The sequence below is a fragment of the Cydia strobilella genome, chromosome 15 (assembly GCF_947568885.1).
Source record: "Cydia strobilella chromosome 15, ilCydStro3.1, whole genome shotgun sequence".
NCBI classification, from domain to species: domain Eukaryota; kingdom Metazoa; phylum Arthropoda; class Insecta; order Lepidoptera; family Tortricidae; genus Cydia; species Cydia strobilella.
This window is the reverse complement of record NC_086055.1, coordinates 8,981,097-9,002,696: the sequence shown is the minus strand read 5'-3', so window position 1 is coordinate 9,002,696 and position 21,600 is coordinate 8,981,097. Positions and strand designations below refer to the sequence as shown.

The following is a 21,600-nucleotide window of genomic DNA, read 5'->3' as shown; positions in this document are numbered from 1 at the left end:
TGGAGATTGACCCCAATTTATTTTCTGATCAAATCGGTCGATTTGATCATCCCGTCCATATATACTCTTTGATCCCGTTTGGATTTGCCTTTATAAGTAGTCTCCATGTTTATAAGGCAATTTGTTTTCTTGAACGTACCCAAAACGTACCCATGCAAAATTTTGTGGTAGCAACACTGCAACACTATACGTCAAATATGACCTTATTACCCGACTAAATTAGAAGTCCCTCAACTAATATATTTTATTTCTTTTGCACGTACGTTGACTTATAGGAAACGTCAATAATTCTTCTCACTCCAACAGTTTCTTCACTTTTTGTAAAGTTATAAATGAAACGTTGTTACACCGCTAGCGCACCTCTTATTTAAAATTGTATAATTATTGCAAAAATATACTTGCATTTATGCAATGAGATTGTTTTACTAAACTTAGAAGGCGCAAAAACAGCCAAAATGTCAAAATATAATCAAAACGCAAAGTTAACCGCACAAAACCAGGTTCGTTTTCACCGGTGCAAGACCTCACTTTTCTTTTACTTGTATTCCATTGTTTTTGTGTCGAATTGTTTATTGCGAATACACAAATTGTTTAATATACCATGTTTTATTATTCCCCGTTCCTTTTTCAGCTTATACAATGGATAAACGACGCTGGCATGTCAGATGGCAAGAAGAAATCGGACCTCTTAAGGAAGATTTCAGAGGTTCTGGTACACCAGCTACCTGAAATGATTCCTGTGTACATGGAAAACATTCTAAGCTACATCAATGACAAAAACAATGAAGTAAAAAAACAAGTTGTAACTTTCATAGAGGAAGTAAGGTAAGGGAGAATGTAGCATTCTTATCAGCTTCACCAGTAGCTCTTCATAATAATTAAGCCCTCGAGACCCAGGCATACATTATCAGTTCGTGTTAGCCGTCAGGCCGAAACGAGAACTGACAGCATGTGGCCTTTTGCGATTAACTGACAGGCTGATATCGACCAGCGGACTGGTAATCAGTGGGCCCCTTTAGACAAGCCCAGGATGTACAAACTATATACAATATTCTTGTAGTAACGAAACGGCCAAGCCACATATTTTGACTAAGGTGTAGAGTTTGTGAAGTTAGGGCGTGTAGAGTTAGAAGCTGTATGTAGAGCCATCTACATTAGATCTGATAACTATTTGACAGTGTGAGATATATGGTCGTTTTGGCAACATTTTACATGAAAATGTTTTTGTTGGAACTAATTTTTAGCTCATCTATACCAGTGACATGACATGACTCCATTTTTATAGTTTCAATAAATATCAAGAATAACACTATAGCCTATTTCAGGTGTTTACAAACTTTTTGAACGGAGCATCATGTTTACCAGGCCTCTGCTTCATTTTTATAGGCTGGATTGTATGGAATTGTCTTTTTTTTTGCTTGGAACCTGCCCGCAGGCCATAGTTTGTAGAGCCCTATACAGGCTCTTAAGATATGAATCTTAAGAGCTACCCCACACTGGTGTCTTTTGAATGAGCGCTATGGAAAATGATGTCGCTGCGCAGTAGCCATAGAGTTGACTGGACCCTGACGCTCAGGAGATGCTAGTGTGGGGTGGCCCTAAAAGACAGTAAACAAAAAACCTTGAGACAAAGTATTTTTTTTATAGCAAGATCCAACCTGAACACCTCCCCACCATAGTAGGGAAGCTGCGAATATCAATCATAGACACAGTAATCGCAGTACAGAAGCGAGCCATCCAGGCGGCCAGTATTGTGTACCGGAACTCTCTTCTGTGGCTCTGTGAAAGTGATGCGCCATACACTGATAAGGAGCATGTGTGGCAGCAGCTTTCTGCTCTTAAGGTGAGGCATTTTAACATAATTGTAAGTGTTTGCAGTAAGGGTAGCAGTTGTACCGAGAAATAGGGTTTATGGTTATATTTCAATCCAAATTTTTATTTAATTATTAGGATCAATATGATATGGATGTTATATACTTATACCACCCACCATCGAGTTCAATGGAACTTGATTACCACTGACTTGACTATTATTCACACTTTCAAGAGCTTTTCCTAAAGCTTGTTAAGATAAGAATGCAATATTAACTTTGGCTACGAATTTTAATAACAAAACTTCCCTGAGGCACTGACATATTAAATATATTAAACCGGTTTTATATATTTAATGTATGAATATTAAATATTTGATGCGCCGCCACTAACAGACTTTCACTTTCTGTAATAATGAGGAGATTAAGCTTAATAATCACATATTATGTCTGTTAAGAGGTCTACACAATTTATACTTTGTTGTATTGTACCATCACTCTCCGCGATTGTTAAATGCCATTTAGGGTCCTAGCTAAATTGGTTGTCCCATACTCATGCTATGGATTGTCCAATTTAGCTTAAACCCTAAATGGCATAACAATCACAGAGAGTGACTGTACAATGATTATAAATAAAATAGGTAATATTGTGTATTGTTGCTCCAGCTCTTAGTCCTAAACATGATAGACAGTGACAACGAGGGTATCCGCACCCACTCCATCAAGTTCCTAGAGGAGGTGGTTCTGTTACAAACAGCTGGTGAGCCTGCTGAAGGAGAGTTCAGTCTGGACAGACTGCCCGAGAGCCTGACTTTTATCAAGAGGAGGGCTTTGGAAGAGGAGTCAGAGTGAGTACTTTTAACAAGCTATCACACACATGGTAACATACTTTAATATACATGCCTAAAATTCCTATATTATGCTTTTGTTCCTGTGAAAACGGTCAGGCTAGTTCAATTTTACGTTGCAAAATTAGTCAACTGATTTTGATTTTTGATGTATTGACACTACAAGATGGTGCATTTTCATTATTGATATATTTTTATATTTCAGGCATATCTTCACACTGTTGGTAAAGTTCCACAACTCCCAACACATCTCTAGCGTCAACCTAATGGCTTGCATGACGACTTTGTGTCTCATATCCAAGTTCCGACCAAAATACATGCCACGAGTCGTACAAGCTCTCGGGGACCTTCACACGACGTTACCTCCGACCCTGTCGCAATCGCAAGTCAACTCTGTTAGGAAACATCTCAAGATGCTGCTGGTAAATCTAATAAAACATCCCTCGTCAAATGATATGTTACCTCAGTTAACCCAGCTTTTAATAGACATCGGAATGACCCAGCAAGAGATTAATAAAGCGGTTCCTAAAGAGAGAAGGAACAAGCGATTGGGAGAAATTAAAACCGCGGACATCCCCACCAAGAGAATAAGAATTGATTCGCCTCAAAGCAACAGTCAAGGCAGCGACAGCAACAGCCGAGGCGAATTCAATTACGACGATGACAGCCAAACAAGTTTATCTAAACAACCAACCGTTACTGAAGATACGCTATTTGAAGGGCTCGATAATGCAGACAATGTAGTCAAACTTGTGACAGCCACGCTAGTTAATAATCTACCAAGTGAAATGCCTAGCAGTTTTGTAACTTTATACAAGCCCATACCGAATGCAGGCAGCAAAGTTCAGAAGAGATCTCTCGCTAAAATGATACATAGTCTCATTAAGGACGAATCTGCACCTCCGCCCGCCCCCGTCCCCGTCCCAGCGCCCGTACCACCTGTCTCTGAAACCATTAAAATCCCGTTATTAAGAGACGATGAAGAAAAGATCACACTCAAGCAAGCAGTAGCCAAACTGCAACAGTCTACCAATGCTGACAGAGAAGCGGAGAAAATCATGGAAGAAACTAGGCAAGATTTCCTTAAAGAAGAAGAACGGAAGAATAAGGAAAAAGAAAAGGCGATTCCTCCGCAGACTCCCACAGTTCCTAAGCTAAAACAGAAAGTGAAGCTACTTAAACTGCAAGAGATCACTCGGCCTATACCAAAGGAAATAAAGGAGAGGTTAATTCTACAAGCGGTCACCAGGATTCTTAACGCAGAGAAGGAAGCCGCGATAGGCGGAGCTTCCTCTATACGCGGAAAGTTAATCACAATCTTCGCTTCAAGCTACACACCAGAAATACGCGACCTAGTGCTCAATTACATCCTAGAAGACCCAACCAACCGTATCGACTTAGCTCTGTCATGGTTGTACGAGGAATACGCCTTCATGCAAGGTTTTAGCCGGCACCCTGTGACTTTACAGCCAAAGATGCATGAGAAACACGATCAGAATTACAATCAGTTGCTGTGTGCGTTGATAACGCAGGTGTGTGAGCGCGTGGAGCCAGTCGTTGAAGGTGCCAAGGATATGTTGCTAAGGAAGATATACTTGGAAGCCCCGCTGGTGACTGAGGAGTCGGTGGACTACTTGAAGCATCTGGTGGCGGAGAACAACGTGCCCGTGCTGGCGATGGAGATCTTGGAGGAGCTGTGTTTGTACAGAGCGCCCTGGGCGCATAAGTACGTGGCTGCACTCGTCTGTAATGTCAGTAAGTATCGTTATTTGTTTCCACTGATTAATCTTACATTTAAAAGTAGTAGTTTTGAATGGGTATAATGTTCAGCCCCTACAACATCATACACACATAAATTGATAGAAACCGTCATTACAGCCTTCCGTTTAATTTGAAAAGGTTTTAGCAAATATATATATATAACTCTGTAGGTATAAGATACATAATGTCTAAGAAAAAGACGTGCCTCCGAAAATCAAGAAAAAAATATGCTCAAAAAGATGGCGCCATACCTTTGGCCTATTCTCGTGTAGATGGTGACACCGTTTGATATTTAACAATTTTAACACATATCAGTGAAAGAACAAGGATCAAAGTCAAATGGCGTTCTATAAGTTTTAACCCTGTGTCGAAAGAAATTAACTGTGACTACAAAATTCACTTGGACAATACGCCTCTATACTAAATTCTCTTTGGTTTTAGTGATATTATTTGGTTTTGGTCAAATCTTCTTAGAAAGTTTAACACCATTTCCTGGTGTGTGCATGTTCTGAAGTTATATGTTTTGTGTGATTGAATTATTATCTAAATGTGTCACTATCTTCCTCAGTGAGTCAAAACGAAGAAATCCGTGACCTAGCACTCAATGCTACCCTCAAAATCTACGCCAGCAGCACGGAAGCGGTTAAAAAAGTTGTCGAAAAACACGCACGTCTATATCTCGGTTTCATCGCGATGCCGAACCCGCCTAGCGAGTTCGCAGGCGACCAGGCCCGTCACGGCGTCCGACCCACATGGACCGACGACCTGTACAAGATGTGCCTTAACTTGGTTATGGCACTGTTTATGGATAATGAGGGTGAGTGTTAATATTATGAAAGAACCAAACTCGCCTGGCGAGTTCGCGTCGGACCAGGACGGATACGGGGCGTGATCCACTTGGACCGACACGATGTGCCTTAACTTGGCTATGACACTGTTTATTGGCCTATTGAGGGTGAGTGTTGTTAACGGCTCAAAAATTACCTACTATTGTTTAAGTTGACAGACAAAGAACCATTTTATGCGTGACCTTGATTTTGATGGCGGCACAGAATAACTAATAGTACTACCGTACAGAAAATTCACTCCTTCACAAAAGCCAAATTTAGGTATAAAATTATACCTACACTCGCCGCCTGCAAGCAAAATTGAAACTTATAATCGCGCGTGACCGTTGCGCGCCGCAGTTTTATGACCGAGCGGCGAGTGTCGGCACGGGGTTGTCACTTCACAAGTTTTTGTACCTATACCTACTGATTTATAAACATAAACAAAAAGATAAACATGTAGGAATTACAAACGTTGATTCTGTAAACATAAAATTTTTAGCCGGCGATAGTATGTCTGATTCTCACGGAAGTAGGTATGCCACAGAAGTACTTATTCCTTTGAAAATATGTCGGTCAATATAGTCCGAAATTTAAAAAAATATGTTCTTCCGTTTATTCAGACATCCGTAAACAGAACATTATCTTTTATACAGATTAGATCGCGATTTAGGTTTCGAAGCCATTGCGTATTTTCAATTTTGCGCGAGCGCCACGTGACACGACTATTGTGCGAGCCGAGCCCACTGCCATACACCTTCCCGGGTGGTGCGCCGGCCAAATATACCTAAACTTGCGCAGTTTAGGTGACACCCCCCTGATGGCGGTACATTAGGGATCGGAATTAGTACTTTATTACTAGAGGCTCTGTGAGCTGTAGACCTCGCTATAAGCTTAGAAAAAGTAAAAGTAAAAATTACTTAGTGCATTTGTGTCATTATCACAGTGAACTCACAATGGTCTTAAGCGCCATAGACGCTATTGGTGCTTAAGTCCATTATGCCATTTTCCTCATTTTGTAAAAACTGGATCGACGAAAAAATTGTATTTATTCATAGAATCTGGTCACAAAATTTCACGAGAATCGGTTGAGAATTGCGACCTATACCTATAGAGGAGAACATCCGGACATGCCCGAGTCAAAACGGACGTTCGCCAATGCTTCGGGCTATTGTAAGCGGGGAAGGAGGTAGTTGCTGATGTTACGTAATATTTTTAAACGGATAAGTTTGTGAATACGTTCATTTTAATCGATGTCAGCCATTGCCATTCCGGATGAATCAAATGTGCCTAGTATTTTTCTTAAAACTGGTGCAGGCAAATAAGAATCTCAAATGCGGACATTTTAGAGAAAAAAATGAACTTTATTAATGTTGTCACTTAGAAAGTTTGTGTTGTATTTTTGGAGCAGGGGGCTCGTTTTAATGTTTAGACTTGCAATACAGCGCAAGCGCATCGTAAACATGGACGCAAGTAAAATATGCGGTCGAGCTTAAGAAAATTACGCGGTTATCACACTGATGCGGACGAGTAGGCCGCTTCGATGTGCGGTTGAGCGAAACAGCATTTTGCACGTGCATATAGTGATGTCTCACTCGCACACCGGGAGCGGCGAGCGGATCAACATCCAATTTAAAGACCGCTTGATTACGAAAGCGCAAAATTGTGATCGCGATACGTCTTACCGCTCCATTGAATACTTGTGGCCCACAAGTTGTGGCGTTATTCATAAACGCGATACTGGCCTGAATTACCTACGAATCTTTCGTCTTTATCTGTCATTTTGACTTATGTATTTGTAAGAAAGGGATAAAACATAATTGAAGTAAACGAGGCCCGTAAGGTTTTATGGATAAGGGGTGTGGTGTTTACTGTGCCGTGCGGTTTCCCCTCAGAGCTGATGATCGAGGTGGGGCGCGTGTACGGCGGCGCGCCGGCGGAGGGCAAGCGCGCCGTGCTGCGCGCCGCCGAGGCGCCGGCGCGCGCCGCCGCCGCCGCGGGCCGCCGCCGCGCCTTCCTCGCGCTGCTGGACGACTGCCCGCGCGGCGCCGACACGCTGCTCACGAGGCTCCTGCATATTTTCACTGAGAAATGTAAGTTCACGACCTAGTAATGTAGGTAACTAGAGCGCGCCAGCTAAAGCCAATCGCGCCGCCGTCGCCGCCCGCTTCGATGCTTTCCTCGCACTGATGACGGTCTGCGCGGCGCTGATGCACTACTGACGCGGCTCCTGCATATGGCTCCTTCTTGGCAGTAGCAACAGTATCCTGAGTGTGATAGCGGGTAGGCTCGATAGTCGCTATATGCAGCACTGGTCGAGCCTGCATCGTTCCTAGCTAAGTATATATTGTAGTTGTAGATATCTAGTAAGTTAAGTAATAATTAATTGTATCTAACATAGTGTCATGTTTGGTGTATACTGTAAGTGACATTATAATAATAATAATAAAATAAATAAATAAATAGTTTTAAGTTCCTGCATGTTCGACTAACCTGTTATGGATTTCTGTGGTTCGAAATAAATGTTTTTTTTTTAAATATATTTACTGAGAAAAAGTAAGTTATTTTGTTACTATCAGATATAGTAACGTAATAAGTACAAGCGCGCCACCGCCGCCCGCCGCGACACTTTCCTAGCACTGCTGGATGATAATTTAAGTAGCCCGCGCAGCGCTGACACGCTGCTGACACAGTTGTTACATATGATATGTGGTATTTTCTATAAAAAGAGACCTTATTGTCGATGGCGCTTACGCCATTATTAACGATGCTCCGATATAAATACAATGCCGCGCGACGCTGTGCGGCGTAAGCGCCATCGACAATAAGGTCCCTTTTCAATGAAAAAGCCCCATATCATCATATTCCTCGCGTTATCCCGGCATTTCGCCACGACTCATCGGAGCCTTAGGTCCGCTTGACAACTAATCCCAATAGGATTAGTCCGGTTTCCTCATGATGTTTTTCTTCACCGAAAAGCGACTGGTAAATATCAAATGATGTTTCATTCATTGGTACGAGCCGGGGTTTGAACCCGCGACCTCCAGATTGAAAGTCGCACTGAAAAGCCCCCTCCCCCCTTCGCCTCCTATCGCCTTCGGCTATTGAAAGTGATAAAAACCGGCCAAGTGCGAGTCGGACTCGCGCACGAAGGGTTCCGTACCATTACACAAAAAAATCACGTTTGTTGTATGGGAGCCCCACTTAAATATTTATTCTGTTTTTAGTATTTGTTGTTATAGCGGCAACAAAAATACATCATCTGTGGAAATTTCAACTGTCTAACTATCACGGTTCATGAGATACAGCCTGGTGACAGACGGACAGACAGACAGACAGCGGAGTCTTAGTAATAGGGTCCCGTTTTTACTCTTTGGGCACGGAACCCTAAAAATAGTCGGTTTTGAGTGCTTTGTGTCTACAACTGTACAGCAATACAATAATGTGTACAACTGTACAGCAATACAATATTATCGTAGACTTCTTGTTTTTCCCGGAATCGGACTTGATTGTTAAGTTAACTATGTATTTTTATTCGTAGGCCCGCCCACACAGGAACTGGTGTCGCGCGTGCGTGCTCTCTACGCCACGCGCGTGTCCGACGTGCGCTTCCTCATACCAGTGCTCAACGGGCTCTCCAAGAAGGAGGTTAGTGTTGGCTACGTGCAACGAACACAACACACGGCGTGAGAAAAATAAAGACAGCTGACAATTGTTGCCTTCCCCATTATAGAAATCTAATTTTTTACTTAGGTACTGACCCTTTATTGCACTAAAATGAAAGGTAATTAAATTTGCTTTAACATTATTTATTACAATTAATGTTATGGCAAATGGCATAACCGTGTGCCCATATTTGGCTGAAAATATGAGCAAAACTCAAAATATCATTAGTAAAAATAAACTCATTTTTTGAAGCCTCATATCTCAAGAACTGATTGACATAGGGCGCTGCGGGTAGGCTTAAATTGTTCCAAATTTAATGCATCTTCAACATTACACAGCAAGTTATGGCAAAAAAAAACCCATAAAGTGAAAAAAGTCCGACAACTTTCACGCTTTGCGTTTTTATTGTAATATTTGACCGATCTATTATCTCACTGCACATATTTTATTTATTTTATTTTTATTTTATTTATTTGGAGATCCAACAGCTGTGACATTAACATAAAAATTATAGTTGATACAGGAAGCCAATTATAGGAACTCGCATATTTTAATGTGTTTCTTATGTTTGTCCATAGATTATAGCTGCGTTGCCAAAGTTAATAAAGCTAAACCCGATGGTTGTGAAAGAGGTGTTTAACAAGTTGCTCGGACTGCAGAACCCTAACGAGGAAGTTTTACCAGGTAATTTAATCTTATTTTACTGGATAACTCAAGGTAATGTCAGTCAAAAATACCTATTTACTAGTGGCTCTGTGAGCTGTAGAACTCGCGAGCATAATTTTTATGATATTTGAGGCAAACGAGCAGACGGAACACCTGATGGTAAGCGATTACTGCCGCCCATGGCAACACAAGAGAGGTTGTGAGACTTGTGAGTGTGTTGCCGGCCTTTAAGATGGGAGTACGCTCTTTCTTGAAGGTCGTATCGGTCCGGAAATACTGCCGGCGACAGTTCATTGAACTTAAAACTGAATAAATGTATGGCTCCGCCATTTTGAAAAGAAATCGAAAGCTGAATCGACAATTACCTAAATTCTATTTAATGAAAACTTGTCAATAAACTGTTAATGGCACAGTATGTATAAGTTACTCTATGGTTTACTAAAGGGGCTAGTGCTGCACTCTGGTGGCAGAACATTGCAGTAATACCCCCTATTACCATCTGTTATGCGTTAAGACGTGTACCCGTACCTACCTACATATTTTACGGCACTTATGCCACATCAATATTTTTGATCCTAGCTGACTGTGCCTATAGTAAATATTTGAGATATTTTATGACTTTTACACGGTTTGATATTGAATACTGTTGTTTTCAGCTTATTATGTTTGTAAGTAAAAGTATTACGGTTCACTAGCGAATTCATTTGAATTCTCATACAACAAATAAATAATAATATTCTGCGATTTAATGTTTACAGAAAATATTAGGAATATGAAGAGTTTAAAAGTTAGCGAAAAATATACAAAAATGGTAGACTACAGGTTCCTGATTAATCACCTGTCCTCTACATGTCGTATTGTGTAATGTTATCCTAAAAATAATACGTTTAGTTTCCTTTCTCAAAATCTGACAGAGCTCATAGTGAAATTTGTTTATTGTTTATTGTCATTTATTGCTTACATGTACATTGATGCATAGAAATACATGGTGTTATACTTATTGTTAGGAAGCGTACATGTTACCCTGTGAGGGTGTTACAATATGATTGCAGCTGTCTTACTGTTTACCTTATTACTAATTTATATAACAATACAACTTATACAACATTTAGCTAGGTCTCTAGTATTATAATTAAATTTACAATAGTTTATTCAATGGAGTATATTTATGTCCGTATATCTATAGTAGTTAGTCAAATTAATTAGGATTTACGTCTACTTATTAGTAAATCATAGCACATTTTTGTTGAGTCTCTAGTATCATAATTAGTTAAATTTGTCATAGTTGATTCGAAATAGAATACATACAATAGAATACATGCGTATAGTTACATTTATCATAGTTTATTCGAATGAAATACAGTTATGTCCTTATAATTATCTAAAAAAGTATGTGCGTCAGATCAATTAATTAATTAAGGTTATCGTCATTTAGGAAATCATCGATTCTATAGTAGCATTTCTCGGTAAGTAAATTAATGAGTTTTCTTTTAAAAATTTTGTCTTTCGTCTCAGTAGATATGTTATGAGGAAGCTTGTTGAATATTTGGATTGATCTTACGTGGGGGCTATTCTTATATATTGCTAAGTTCCATGTCGGGGTAGCTAACAAGTTGTTGCATCTAGTGGTACGTGCTACTAAATCTTTACGCATTTGGTATAGGTGTAAGTGTTTTCGTACAAAGTTTGCTGTTTCCAAAATGTATATACCAGGTAGGGTCAGCAATTTATATTTCAAGAAGAAAGGGCGGCAGCTTTCCGGCACTCGTATGTTTGCAAGAATACGGACACATTGTTTTTGCATTATAAAGAGATCCTGTGCATCTGTGCTGGATCCCCACAGGATCACTCCATAACGCAGCCACGAATAAGCGTAGGCATAGTATACAGAAAGGGCACAATGTAGGTCTGTATTTCGTTTAATTGCGCAAAGGGCATATATGAATCTTGAGAGTTTTGCTTTGATTTTTTTTATGTGTTCTTTCCAGTCTATATGCGAGTCAATTGTTAAACCTAGGAGTGTGAATTTGGTGACTTGTTCGATTGAATTGTTATTGATGTTTAGCGAGATGTTTAGCGGTTTCTTCTGGAATGGCTTGAACTGGATGGTTTTAGTTTTTTTATAGTTTATTTCGAGGTTGTGATCATTTAGCCAATTCGAAACAGTTACTAGAATATCTTTTAGGCGTGTGTTACATTCAGTATCATTTGTGCAGTCAAAGAGTAGTGAAATGTCGTCCGCGAACAATATGCAATTGTTACTAAGAGCTTTTGGTAAATCGTTGATGTACGCAATGAATAGGACACAGGCCAAAATACTACCTTGAGGGATGGAACAAGTGATAAGTCGTGTTTGCGATTTTATTTCCTCTACCTCCCCCGTTTTATGGTTGCAGTATTCAATTTGCACGTACTGTTTGCGGTTTTTTAAGTAGGATTCGAACCATTTGTGTACTGTTCCACGTATACCCATTCCATATAGTTTTGATAGGAGTATTTTATGGGATATTCTATCGTACGCCTTGGTCATATCTAGCAATAGACCGACGCCATATTTTTTTTTATTTATAAAATTTAATATTTCTTGCATATACTTATATACTGCTAGCGTAGTTGAGTGATGCTTTCGGAAGCCGTGCTGACTGGAGTCAAGGATTTTAAATTTTTCAAAAAAGCTATAAATGCGATTTGACATAGCCTTTTCAAATATTTTTGACAGGGCCGGCAGAATTGCGATTGGTCTGTATTGACTGGGGTCCTGTTCCTTGCCTCCTGGTTTGAGTATGGGTTTTATTTTAGCGATTTTTAGATTGTTCGGGAATTTGCCTTCAGTAAATGATTGATTGATAAGTTGAGTTAACGGGCCTTGTAATTCAGTTGCGCAATGTTTTATCAAAGTTGGTGGGATTTCATCAAAACCGCTGCTTTTCTTATTCTTAAGAGCGCGCATTATTTTCAGCGTTTCTAGTTCAGAGACCGGTTGCAAGAATAGGGAGTTAGTACATGGAGTAATAACGGGGCGACCGTACGCTTGCGACCGCGGCTGCGCGTCGCATGCGCTTGCGTGGCTAACGTCTGATCTGTGCGAGGGTTTCTCACCCACTGACGCGAAGTGTTCATTGAAAAGGTTTGCTATTTGGCTCGGATTATTTGCATTGCTGTTAGAATTTATAAGTGGCATATTTTTAGGTATACGATTGCATTTTTTCCCCGTTGTGGAATTTATTATACTCCACATAGTTTTAATTTTATTATCGGAGGACTGTATTTGTTTTGAATAGGCTGATTTTTTGGATGTTTTCACGCATTTTTTTAGTAATTTCGTATATTTCTGGTAGTGATTTGCTAGGATGGTACTTTTTATAGATTGATTAAGCAGTTTTAATTGCCTTTTATGCGTACAGGATCGCTTTATACCTTTTGTCAGCCATGCTATTGGCTTTTTAGACTTCAGTTTTGTTCTTTTTTTTGGAATACATTGATTGAGAATTTCTTGGAGTTTGTTATGAAAAGTTTCGTAGTTTTTATTGACATCATTTCTTGATATTAATAGCTTAGCCCAGTCGATTTGTTGTAATGCGGATTTAAATCTCATTTTATTTGCTTCGTTGAAATTTCTGCTTAGTATAAATCTAGGTTTAGGTTCGTTGTTTTTTGTTATATGGTCCATTTTGAACAGCAAACTTTTGTGGTCGGATATACCATGGTCCTCTACCGTTAGGTCATAGTTTATTACATTTGTAAAGATGAGATCAATACATGTTTTGGAATTTCCCGCTTCCCTAGTTGCTTTTTTGATTATTTGCTTGAAGTTATAGGAGAGCATGAGATTTGTTAGTCTTTCGGATGTTTTGGAGTAAGAGAGCATATCTATGTTCAAGTCCCCAGCTATTATTATTTGTTTCCTCTGTTCTTGGCGCGCGATCTTACCCATTAGTGTGCTCAGACGCTCAAAGAATATTTCTATGTCACGATTGGGTCTGTAAATGCATATTAAAAGAATATTGAGTTCTGAGATTTCGACACCGCAGCATTCAAACAGCATTTACAAGCGGAACGAAGAGAATATATAAAAAACATATTAAGTGTTTTACGGATAAATACCACAGAATAAAATAATAGTACTACCGTACAGAAATGACAATTCCTACAAAACCGAAGTGTGACAGCGAGTCAGGGTCGAATCTAGTTGTCCCTTTCTAATGGAGGGCACTATCCCTTTCGGCTATTTAGGGTTGTCAAGTTTGCGCGCTGCCTACGTCGAACAACAAAGACTAAGACTATAAGACCAAACTATTATTATTATTGTGACGCAAAGGAATGTCAAGTTTTGCCAGCCCTAATAATTGCTCGTTGCAACGCTGAACCGAACGGAGCCGAGAGCGCCCTAAAGGTCCAGTGTCACCCCACTGATAATACTAACAAAATAATGTTACAGTCTCACCCGCGGAGTTGCTGATAGCGCTACACCTGATCGACCCCGGCGTGGTGGACCTCAAGTACATCATCAAAGCCACCGCGCTGTGTTTCGCGGAGAAGCAAGTTTTCACACAGGAGGTAATGTCATCTCTTTTTAACAGCGGGATTCTTCAAACTATGGCCCCCGGGACAGATCTCCAAGCCTGCCAATCAAAAAGTTTGGAGACGTCTGCCTTCAAAAAACTAGTACAAACTATAAAAAAGTGTGTACAGATTTTAAAGGGTCGGCAACATGCAGGCACTGGTGAGGTACTGCATGTAGCTAAGCTCTTTTTTAATTTTGTTTTTGTATCCCAGATATAGTAATATTTCCCTATTTCAGTTCTACCGGTGATCTCTAAAATCTTAGAAAAGCTACTAAATAACAGATTGTTGAACTATTTAGACAAATTCAACCTTCTGTCTACATCGCAGTTCGGATTTAGACGCGGTAAATCAACCGAAGACGCAGTAAATTCTCTTACCTCGATAGTTGTAGATCATCTGGACAAAAACAAAAAGAGCTTAGCGGTCTTTCTAGATTTAAAAAAGGCGTTTGACACAGTGTCTCTTCCCATTCTTGTGCAAAAGCTGGAAAAAAAAGGTGTCAGGGGTATACCACTCGCACTCTTCATGGATTACCTGTACGGTAGGCAGCAACGGGTTAAGCTGGGCGAATTTTGTAGTGAAAATGAGAACGTGCTGTACGGCGTGCCCCAGGGAAGCGTGTTAGGCCCAACTTTATTTTTAGTCTACATAAACGACCTCTGTGACATGACCATTCCTAAAGCTGACATATTCTCCTATGCTGACGACACAGCAGTTATATTTTCTGGAAAATCTTGGGATGAGGTGAAGGTCAATGCTGAAAGTGGTATGGCTAAAATCTCGAATTGGCTAAGGATAAATTTGTTAACACTAAACACGAATAAAACAAAATATATTTGCTTTAGTATAACAAATTCTACTCAACCTACTTTTCAAATGGACCTTAAAATTCACTCGTGTCAGCAATCTAACTCTCCTGTTTGTAATTGTCCAATTATAGAAAAAGTATCTAAAACAAAATATCTAGGTGTACTCTTGGACCAACACTTGAACTGGTACTCTCACATTGACCAAATCACTAGTAGAGTTAGGAAAATGATCTGGATATTTAAGACGCTGAGGTACATTACTCCATGTAAAGTGAGCACAAGTTTAACCAACTCCCGCAACGTTTTAAATGAAATTTATATATCTCTGGTACAATCTATAATAGTGTATTGCATACCTGTGTGGGGAGGCGCAGCAAAAAGTCGTCTCATTGACCTGGAACGAGCTCAACGTGCACTGTTAAAAGTCATGTTTTTCAAAAAAAATAGATACCCTACCGACTTGTTATTCCAAACCAGTGGCCTACTTTCGGTCAGGAAGTTATACATACTACAAACAACACTAAAAACACACAAATTATTACCATATAACCCTAACTACAAAAATAATAGACGTATTATCTATGTAGCTAAGACTTCACGTACAAGATCGCACTTTGCAAGGTCGCAATTTAACGCAAAGTCTGCCTATTTATATAATAAAATAAATAAAGAATTAGACATTCACTCAAAGTCACACCGTGATTGCAAAACACTTCTTACTGCGTGGCTAAAAACAAAATCATACGAAGAAACGGAAAAACTACTAATATCAGAATACAAAAAAAAAAAAAAGAAATAGGCAAACGGACAGAACAGTATCACACACAAACACACACACACGTTTTTCATGCATTTATAGTTATTATTATAAATTATTTAAGTTACAATATCATAAGTTTGTTAAAATTTAGTGTAAGTAAAATGGTAATTTTTGTTGTTTTGGTTTTAGAAATTAATCTTTAGATTTTAAATTTTTATTTGTACAAATAGTTTGCTTACCGGGCGGCTCCATCACCTAAATCATGGCAATTTGTGTTTAAAACAAATAAAGATTTTTGTATTTGTATTTTTGTAGTAATAGTGGCTCTGTGACCTGTAGACCTCGCGAACCCCCTTTGCTCCGCCATTTCGAAAACTGAATCAACAAAAAAAATCTATTTTATTCTTGAACGTGCTTACAAAATTTCACGAGAATCTGCCTGTAGAGGAGAACATCCGGACATACGAAAGCTTTTTTGTCCAAGCTAAAATGGAGCGGAGTTGTCCAATTAAAAATAACTGTTAGATTGGCATATTTATTACTTCTTTTGTATCAATTTTGTATTAATATGACAGATCGGTTCGACAAATGGCAGTAATTGAACTATTTGAACTGTCATGGTACTAACTGGGATATAAAATCAAGGCTTAGTTTGCCACCGACGTCGTATACAAATATCAATTTGTTACAGGTGCTAGCAATAGTGCTACAGCAACTAATCGAAGAGCCAGACATACCTGTGCTGCTCATGCGAACAGTGCTGCAAGCGCTTACACTGCATCCCTCGCTGCAGCCGCTCGTACTCAACATACTGCAACTGCTCATTGAGAAGGAGGTAACAGAAGACCCGCCCGATTTTTTCCGAAAACTTCCGAAAATATTTTCAGTCCCTTCGTTTTGCTTATGTATATTCATCGGACAGATTACTTTAGAGCCACTCAACTTGCTAAACGCCAGCACATTGTCGAGTCAACTTGTCAAGTCGATAGCATAGAATGTTGTCCCTTATAGAAATTTTTTCGTTTAGGTGTGGAACAATAAAGTAGCGTGGGAAGGCTGGGTGAAGTGCTGCGAGCGCACGCTGCCGGGCTCGGCCGCCGTGCTGCTGGCGCTGCCCCCGCAACCGGCGGCGCTGGCCGCACAGGTGCCCCCCCTGCGGGCCGTGCTGCAGGTACGTACAGCAACATGGCGGGTGAAGTGCTGCGAGCGCACGCTGCCGGGCTCGGCCACCGTGCTGCTGGCGCTGCCCCCGCAGCCGGCGGCGCTGGCCGCACAGGTGCCCCCCCTGCGGGCCGTGCTGCAGGTACGTACAGCAACATGGCGGGTGAAGTGCTGCGAGCGCACGCTGCCGGGCTCGGCCACCGTGCTGCTGGCGCTGCCCCCGCAGCCGGCGGCGCTGGCCGCACAGGTGCCCCCCCTGCGGGCCGTGCTGCAGGTACGTACAGCAACATGGCGGGTGAAGTGCTGCGAGCGCACGCTGCCGGGCTCGGCCACCGTGCTGCTGGCGCTGCCCCCGCAGCCGGCGGCGCTGGCCGCACAGGTGCCCCCCCTGCGGGCCGTGCTGCAGGTACGTACAGCAACATGGCGGGTGAAGTGCTGCGAGCGCACGCTGCCGGGCTCGGCCACCGTGCTGCTGGCGCTGCCCCCGCAGCCGGCGGCGCTGGCCGCACAGGTGCCCCCCCTGCGGGCCGTGCTGCAGGTACGTACAGCAACATGGCGGGTGAAGTGCTGCGAGCGCACGCTGCCGGGCTCGGCCGCCGTGCTGCTGGCGCTGCCCCCGCAGCCGGCGGCGCTGGCCGCACAGGTGCCCCCCCTGCGGGCCGTGCTGCAGGTACGTACAGCAACATGGCGGGTGAAGTGCTGCGAGCGCACGCTGCCGGGCTCGGCCGCCGTGCTGCTGGCGCTGCCCCCGCAGCCGGCGGCGCTGGCCGCACAGGTGCCCCCCCTGCGGGCCGTGCTGCAGGTACGTACAGCAACATGGCGGGTGAAGTGCTGCGAGCGCACGCTGCCGGGCTCGGCCACCGTGCTGCTGGCGCTGCCCCCGCAGCCGGCGGCGCTGGCCGCACAGGTGCCCCCCCTGCGGGCCGTGCTGCAGGTACGTACAGCAACATGGCGGGTGAAGTGCTGCGAGCGCACGCTGCCGGGCTCGGCCACCGTGCTGCTGGCGCTGCCCCCGCAGCCGGCGGCGCTGGCCGCACAGGTGCCCCCCCTGCGGGCCGTGCTGCAGGTACGTACAGCAACATGGCGGGTGAAGTGCTGCGAGCGCACGCTGCCGGGCTCGGCCGCCGTGCTGCTGGCGCTGCCCCCGCAGCCGGCGGCGCTGGCCGCACAGGTGCCCCCCCTGCGGGCCGTGCTGCAGGTACGTACAGCAACATGGCGGGTGAAGTGCTGCGAGCGCACGCTGCCGGGCTCGGCCGCCGTGCTGCTGGCGCTGCCCCCGCAGCCGGCGGCGCTGGCCGCACAGGTGCCCCCCCTGCGGGCCGTGCTGCAGGTACGTACAGCAACATGGCGGGTGAAGTGCTGCGAGCGCACGCTGCCGGGCTCGGCCGCCGTGCTGCTGGCGCTGCCCCCGCAGCCGGCGGCGCTGGCCGCACAGGTGCCCCCCCTGCGGGCCGTGCTGCAGGTACGTACAGCAACATGGCGGGTGAAGTGCTGCGAGCGCACGCTGCCGGGCTCGGCCGCCGTGCTGCTGGCGCTGCCCCCGCAGCCGGCGGCGCTGGCCGCACAGGTGCCCCCCCTGCGGGCCGTGCTGCAGGTACGTACAGCAACATGGCGGGTGAAGTGCTGCGAGCGCACGCTGCCGGGCTCGGCCGCCGTGCTGCTGGCGCTGCCCCCGCAGCCGGCGGCGCTGGCCGCACAGGTGCCCCCCCTGCGGGCCGTGCTGCAGGTACGTACAGCAATATGGCGGGTGAAGTGCTGCGAGCGCACGCTGCCGGGCTCGGCCACCGTGCTGCTGGCGCTGCCCCCGCAGCCGGCGGCGCTGGCCGCACAGGTGCCCCCCCTGCGGGCCGTGCTGCAGGTACGTACAGCAACATGGCGGGTGAAGTGCTGCGAGCGCACGCTGCCGGGCTCGGCCACCGTGCTGCTGGCGCTGCCCCCGCAGCCGGCGGCGCTGGCCGCACAGGTGCCCCCCTGCGGGCCGTGCTGCAGGTACGTACAGCAACATGGCGGGTGAAGTGCTGCGAGCGCACGCTGCCGGGCTCGGCCACCGTGCTGCTGGCGCTGCCCCCGCAGCCGGCGGCGCTGGCCGCACAGGTGCCCCCCCTGCGGGCCGTGCTGCAGGTACGTACAGCAACATGGCGGGTGAAGTGCTGCGAGCGCACGCTGCCGGGCTCGGCCGCCGTGCTGCTGGCGCTGCCCCCGCAGCCGGCGGCGCTGGCCGCACAGGTGCCCCCCCTGCGGGCCGTGCTGCAGGTACGTACAGCAACAATGCGCCGGAAACCTCGTTCCACAGGTACAGGCAAAGTACCTTTTTGTTACCCCTTTGACCGGCCGGACGTCAACAGGCCTAATTTAATCAACCTTTGTGCATTGCGACAAAGTTCACAACGACGCAACGGGCACAACAAGCTTGGCGTTCAAAGGGGTTAATAATGACACAATTAATTTAGATCGACTATTCTAGCCGTCAAATCTAAAACCGGGCACACATATTCAGTTTGGTGGAGCAAAGTTAGAACAACTAACGACAGTACTGCTATCACAACTAACCTATTTTCTTGCCGAACGTAGTAAGCTATTAAAACTACACAAAAAATCTGTGGAGTTTCTTAATAATTACAAATTATTTTTTCGCCATCGCCACTTGTGATATCCAATTGCTACCATGGCAAAGACTCAAACCTCGGTCCAATATTAACAATTATTGAAAAGAATAATAACAGAACTTGTTTACTCACTTTTCAGCGTAGAAGTAAGTACTTACTGAACTAGTAAAACCAAGCTGCCTATTTCGAAATAATTTGAATTATTCATACCAACATTTTGTTCATAATTTTGAATTAAATAAAGTTATTCAAATACAAAACACTTGGGAATTGAAATTAAGGTTGAAAAGAATAGACAGCCCAAGACCCATCATCGACAATGTATTTTTAATTAGTCATGTTTTTTCCCTACAGGAACAACAGTACCCGCCAGTGCCTCCACCAGGAAATACTCACGGAAACGCTCTAGGAAACCCACTAGGAAACCCGCTCCCCACTGGGAATCCCCTGGAACCACTCCCCCCCGGGATGGAATGACCCCGCCCCTCGACTAGTGACACACTATAAGTGCAACGTATGATGCGTGATGATGCTTAAAGTCAAAATACATACATATACATAAATATTACCATATGGGATTTTGTTGGAAGATTCGACAGCTAAACTATACTATTATGACCCTTATTTTAAGCCCGCAGTGGTGATTTTCCTAAAAAATTAGGGGGCAAAAGGGCCATTGAGTAGTTCACCGTATATGTGCTCGCCATGTTAACACTTTTACTGTCCGTGCATGACATGTAATGCACCGTCCAATTAACTCTTGTCAAGTCTACGTGACGTCAGAAATGGATAGCTCTGTAAGCTTATGCATCACATATAATGCACGGACGTATCGACCCATGTCATTGTTGAAAGCGAGGGACAGTAAGTGTTAATTCCAAAATGAAATGTACTAAACTGTGACGACACTCGGGCGTCTACCATAATTCTTTCTCATTACCATGTTATCTTGCGTATTCAGGAAATATATATGGAAAGGTGCGGGCGCCGAAGTCAGTGCAATCTTAACATGGTCGCAGTCTAGGGATGTTGTATTTTGTATTGTAATCTCGTAAGGCTATACAAGATTTTGATGAATGAAGGATGAATTTCGTTTGTTTGGGATGAATTGGGTTTATGAAAGGTTCCAATTAGATTGAAACGGAGTGTACATTGTAATTCACATTTGGCCTTACGAGATAAATAGTTCTGCGATGTTGATCGGTTTCCAATTTTAAACTTGACCAAACCGGTTTTCTCATGACCCTGAATAGGGTATTTGACTACTAATCAAATCAGTTTCTTTTTTCGAACTGTCAAAACGGTTTTGCGACTATGGAATTTATATGGACTTCCGGTTCGAACGCCATCTTGATAGTAGCCTCGTGATTAATTCCTTTGTTTTTTGCTCATTAAAATTGTTTAAAGTGTAATATCGATAGCTTTATTATACAGTAATATAATTTGGTAGTGTGCAGTGAATGGAGAATTAATCTCAAAGCGTGTTTAACCACCATTTTGGAGTCAACGGCCGTGCTTCTCGTAAAATCCAGCTATCGGTTTTACGAGATAACAACAACAATAACTACCGAACAACATCGTGCTCTAAGAGCATTTGGTATTTCTACCTCTAACAGTGTCTGGCTAGAGCCCTGGAGGCCCATAATTTTATTTACCATACACTGGCTGAAGAAAATTAAGAAATATTAATTCGATCCCACGTGGATCCCACTTTAACGTTGACGAAATCATCGACAGTATCGATGGAGCCATACTACTTAAAGATTGATTGATTGATTGGTATTTATATGAAACACTAGCATGTGTCACAATCAAATTACCTACTCTTCATAGTTTTATACGCGTTTTAAAATAGAAATTGTGTCTAATAAAAATAACTGCTGTCTACGTGTCTCTATTAATCTTTTGGTGCTTTATTTCATGCATGGTTTATTTATGCAATAAACGATTATGATTATGATTTTAATTTATTTTAAATACAGTCAAATACCCTATATTGTTAAATGTTTCATGGATTATGTTTTTCAACAAACCTAATTGAAATAAATAATTGTTTGTAAATATTTATAAATAAAAAGTATTTTGCAATTCGTCTTTTATTTTTACTAGTGTGTTTATG

At 43.3% G+C, this 21,600-nt stretch overlaps 1 protein-coding gene across 1 annotated transcript; it reads left to right on the top strand.

Moving 5' to 3' along the window:
• Positions 1 to 330: 330 nt before the first annotated feature.
• Positions 331 to 21,503, top strand: LOC134747986 (symplekin). Its single transcript, XM_063682678.1, has 13 exons — positions 331 to 500; positions 632 to 825; positions 1,648 to 1,843; positions 2,478 to 2,659; positions 2,865 to 4,414; positions 4,989 to 5,237; positions 7,143 to 7,340; positions 8,789 to 8,895; positions 9,492 to 9,597; positions 14,018 to 14,136; positions 16,406 to 16,549; positions 16,742 to 16,885; positions 19,836 to 21,503. Exons 1-13 carry the CDS (start codon positions 456 to 458, stop codon positions 19,956 to 19,958), a joined length of 3,357 nt encoding a protein of 1,118 aa, XP_063538748.1. The 5' UTR covers positions 331 to 455; the 3' UTR covers positions 19,959 to 21,503.
• Positions 21,504 to 21,600: the final 97 nt, after the last annotated feature.